The sequence below is a fragment of the Scomber scombrus genome, chromosome 15 (genome assembly GCF_963691925.1).
Source record: "Scomber scombrus chromosome 15, fScoSco1.1, whole genome shotgun sequence".
Lineage (NCBI taxonomy): Eukaryota > Metazoa > Chordata > Actinopteri > Scombriformes > Scombridae > Scomber > Scomber scombrus.
Window position 1 is genome coordinate 5,932,858 of NC_084984.1, and position 2,327 is coordinate 5,935,184.

General features: G+C 46.3%; 1 protein-coding gene across 1 annotated transcript; it reads right to left on the reverse strand.

Annotated features, from left to right (window-relative positions):
* Nucleotides 1-328: 328 nt before the first annotated feature.
* On the reverse strand, nucleotides 329-2,078 carry nrarpa (NOTCH regulated ankyrin repeat protein a). Its single transcript, XM_062434602.1, has 2 exons — nucleotides 1,952-2,078; nucleotides 329-1,755 (listed from the first exon to the last, which is right to left on the reverse strand). Exon 2 carries the CDS (start codon nucleotides 1,257-1,259, stop codon nucleotides 921-923), a length of 339 nt encoding a protein of 112 aa, XP_062290586.1. The 5' UTR covers nucleotides 1,260-1,755; nucleotides 1,952-2,078; the 3' UTR covers nucleotides 329-920.
* Nucleotides 2,079-2,327: the final 249 nt, after the last annotated feature.

Sequence of the window (2,327 nt, forward strand, 5' to 3'; positions counted from 1 at the left end):
AATCAATTTTTTTTTTTAAAGAAACAGACCTCTGGTAGCCAACAGAGGGCAACCCTTCTTCTCTTGTTCATGTGTCTTCCCTTTCAGATATTCCAGCATGCAGCCATGTAGCATCAAGTGCCGTGTTTCATATAAAAATAACTTAAAAAGGGTTTTAACAATGAGGAGCAACAGGTCAAATCTGCACCCCCTCCCGCCCCTCCCACAAAGAAACTATTCAACTATACTGAGGATGGGAGGTCATGTATAGAAAAAACTGGGCCATCTGCACTCTGGAGTCCAAACACACACACACACACACTGATACACAAAGACTGGCTTCTTTTTTATATATGTATGTATTCTTTTTTATATATGTATGTATATATTTATATATATATGTATATATACATATATATATATATACATATATATATCTTGGACGACACGATCTAGTATACACATTCAAGAGGAAAGCTTTAGTACCAACAAACTCACCGAAATGGCGTTTCTTTTTTGTTAAAAGATTCGTGTTGAAGAAGCTGTGGTGTGTGTGTGTGTGTGTGTGTGTGTGTGTGTGTGTGCGCGCGTGCGTGTGTGTGTGTGTGTGTGTGTGTGTGTGTGTGTGTGTGTGTGTGTGTGTGTGTGTGTGTGTGTGTGTGTGTGTGTGTGTGAACCATGCGGTGCTTCACTCAGGAGTGCAGAGAGGGCCCCGTTTGGTTTCCAGTGAGGGAAGATTATTGTGCAGGTCTATTTTTTTAATTTCCTTTTCATAAAATTTGGCACAACTATGTAGATAATGGCAATTTTTTTTTCATTTTTAATTTTTTTTGCTTTTACAAGAGCCTGGCTTTCCCCTGTGTTGCAGTTTTATGTTCTACTTGTTGTTGTTGTTTTGTTATTTCTCTTTTCTTCTGTTTTTACCTGACAGCAGAGACAGATCACCGGGCGCCAGAAGAGTACTTGGCCTTGGTGATGAGGTATAGCACAATGTCTTGGTGGCCCCCGAAGGCGGCGATGTGTAAAGCGCTCCACCCTTCCCTGTTGGCCAGCCGGATATCTGCACCAAACTTCACCAGCAGTTTTACCAGCTCCAAGTTCCCGTCAATGACGGACTGGTGGAGGGCCGTCTGTCCTTCTGGCCCAAAGGAGTTGACGTTGAACTCGCAGTTTGTCATGTTCTGCAACAACGAGTGCAGCTCCTTGGTGTTGCCCTTCTTCACCGCCTCCTGGAAAACCCTCTGCGGCGCAGAGCAAGTCGACACATCCGCCTGGCTCATGGTTGCAGCTCGCTGGAGTGTTGGGAACCAGTAATCCTGCCTGAGTTCTAAAGCTGATAATAATCGTCTTCTCCCTGTTGAGCGTCTCTGGTCTGGTAACAATGCCACAGTTACACTGGGTTATAACCAGTTATTAAGGCACTTTAAAGTACTAAAACAGAAAAAAGATAACTGTGTATATCCCAAAAAGGACAAGAGAGGAAATAACACACTTGGTGTGCAAAAATGTTAATATTTGAGAGATCCTAAAATCCCTAAAACATAAAGGGTGCTCTCAAGCGATCCAGTGCTCTCTGGATGTAGTTTCCCTCTGTAGCAGCAGCAGGTAGCCTAAAGCAGGGGATGGAGAAGACAGACACCTCCGACTTCACTTGAGGAAGTTGGGCACTATCTCCACAGGGTAACCTCCTCGTTGCTGGATCCCTGCAGGTTTTCCTTGACCTGTTTCCTGGCTACACGTCCTGGTTATATGTCGCTGTTCATGTGGCCAGGGTGTCTGAGAAAGACAACAAAAAAAGACAAGAGAAGTCCGCATGAATCCCGATTCCTCACCAACAGACTGCCACAGAGACCCCACATTCCGCCACATCCAAGAGTGAGAGAAGAGACCTCCGTGCGCACACGTTTACGCACGGATACATTTGCCACTAAATATGTCTGGAAATGTAATCCGCTGCACATTTGTGACTTACCTTGATAAATGGACGGGTCCGTAGCGACGATAACGATAGAAATCCACCGTATGGCCCCGGTCTGTGTCCTCCGCGCGGTCCGAGTCTCTGCCCTGCGCTGCGCTCTGGGGGAATATTTTACGCGTCCTTTATTTGCATGACAATACCTTCCCAAAGAATCAACTGTGGAGGAATGGGCGGAAACCCGAGGAGGTTATAGGCTGCCGGCTCGGCGAGGGGGAGGGACCAGGGCGCTTTGAATGTGCATGGAGGGGGCGTGGTCTCCCTAAAGGGGGAGCCAAATGTTGCTGCAGAGATATTAAACAAGCCGCCCGCAGCAATATTATGGTGAGCTCTATATCCGATCTCCTGTAGCTGACCCCAGGAAGCGGACTGA

Excerpts from the sequence above, each read along its gene's own strand:
- nrarpa (XM_062434602.1), bottom strand. The coding sequence starts at position 1,259 with ATGAGCCAGGCGGATGTGTCGACTTGCTCTGCGCCGCAGAGGGTTTTC.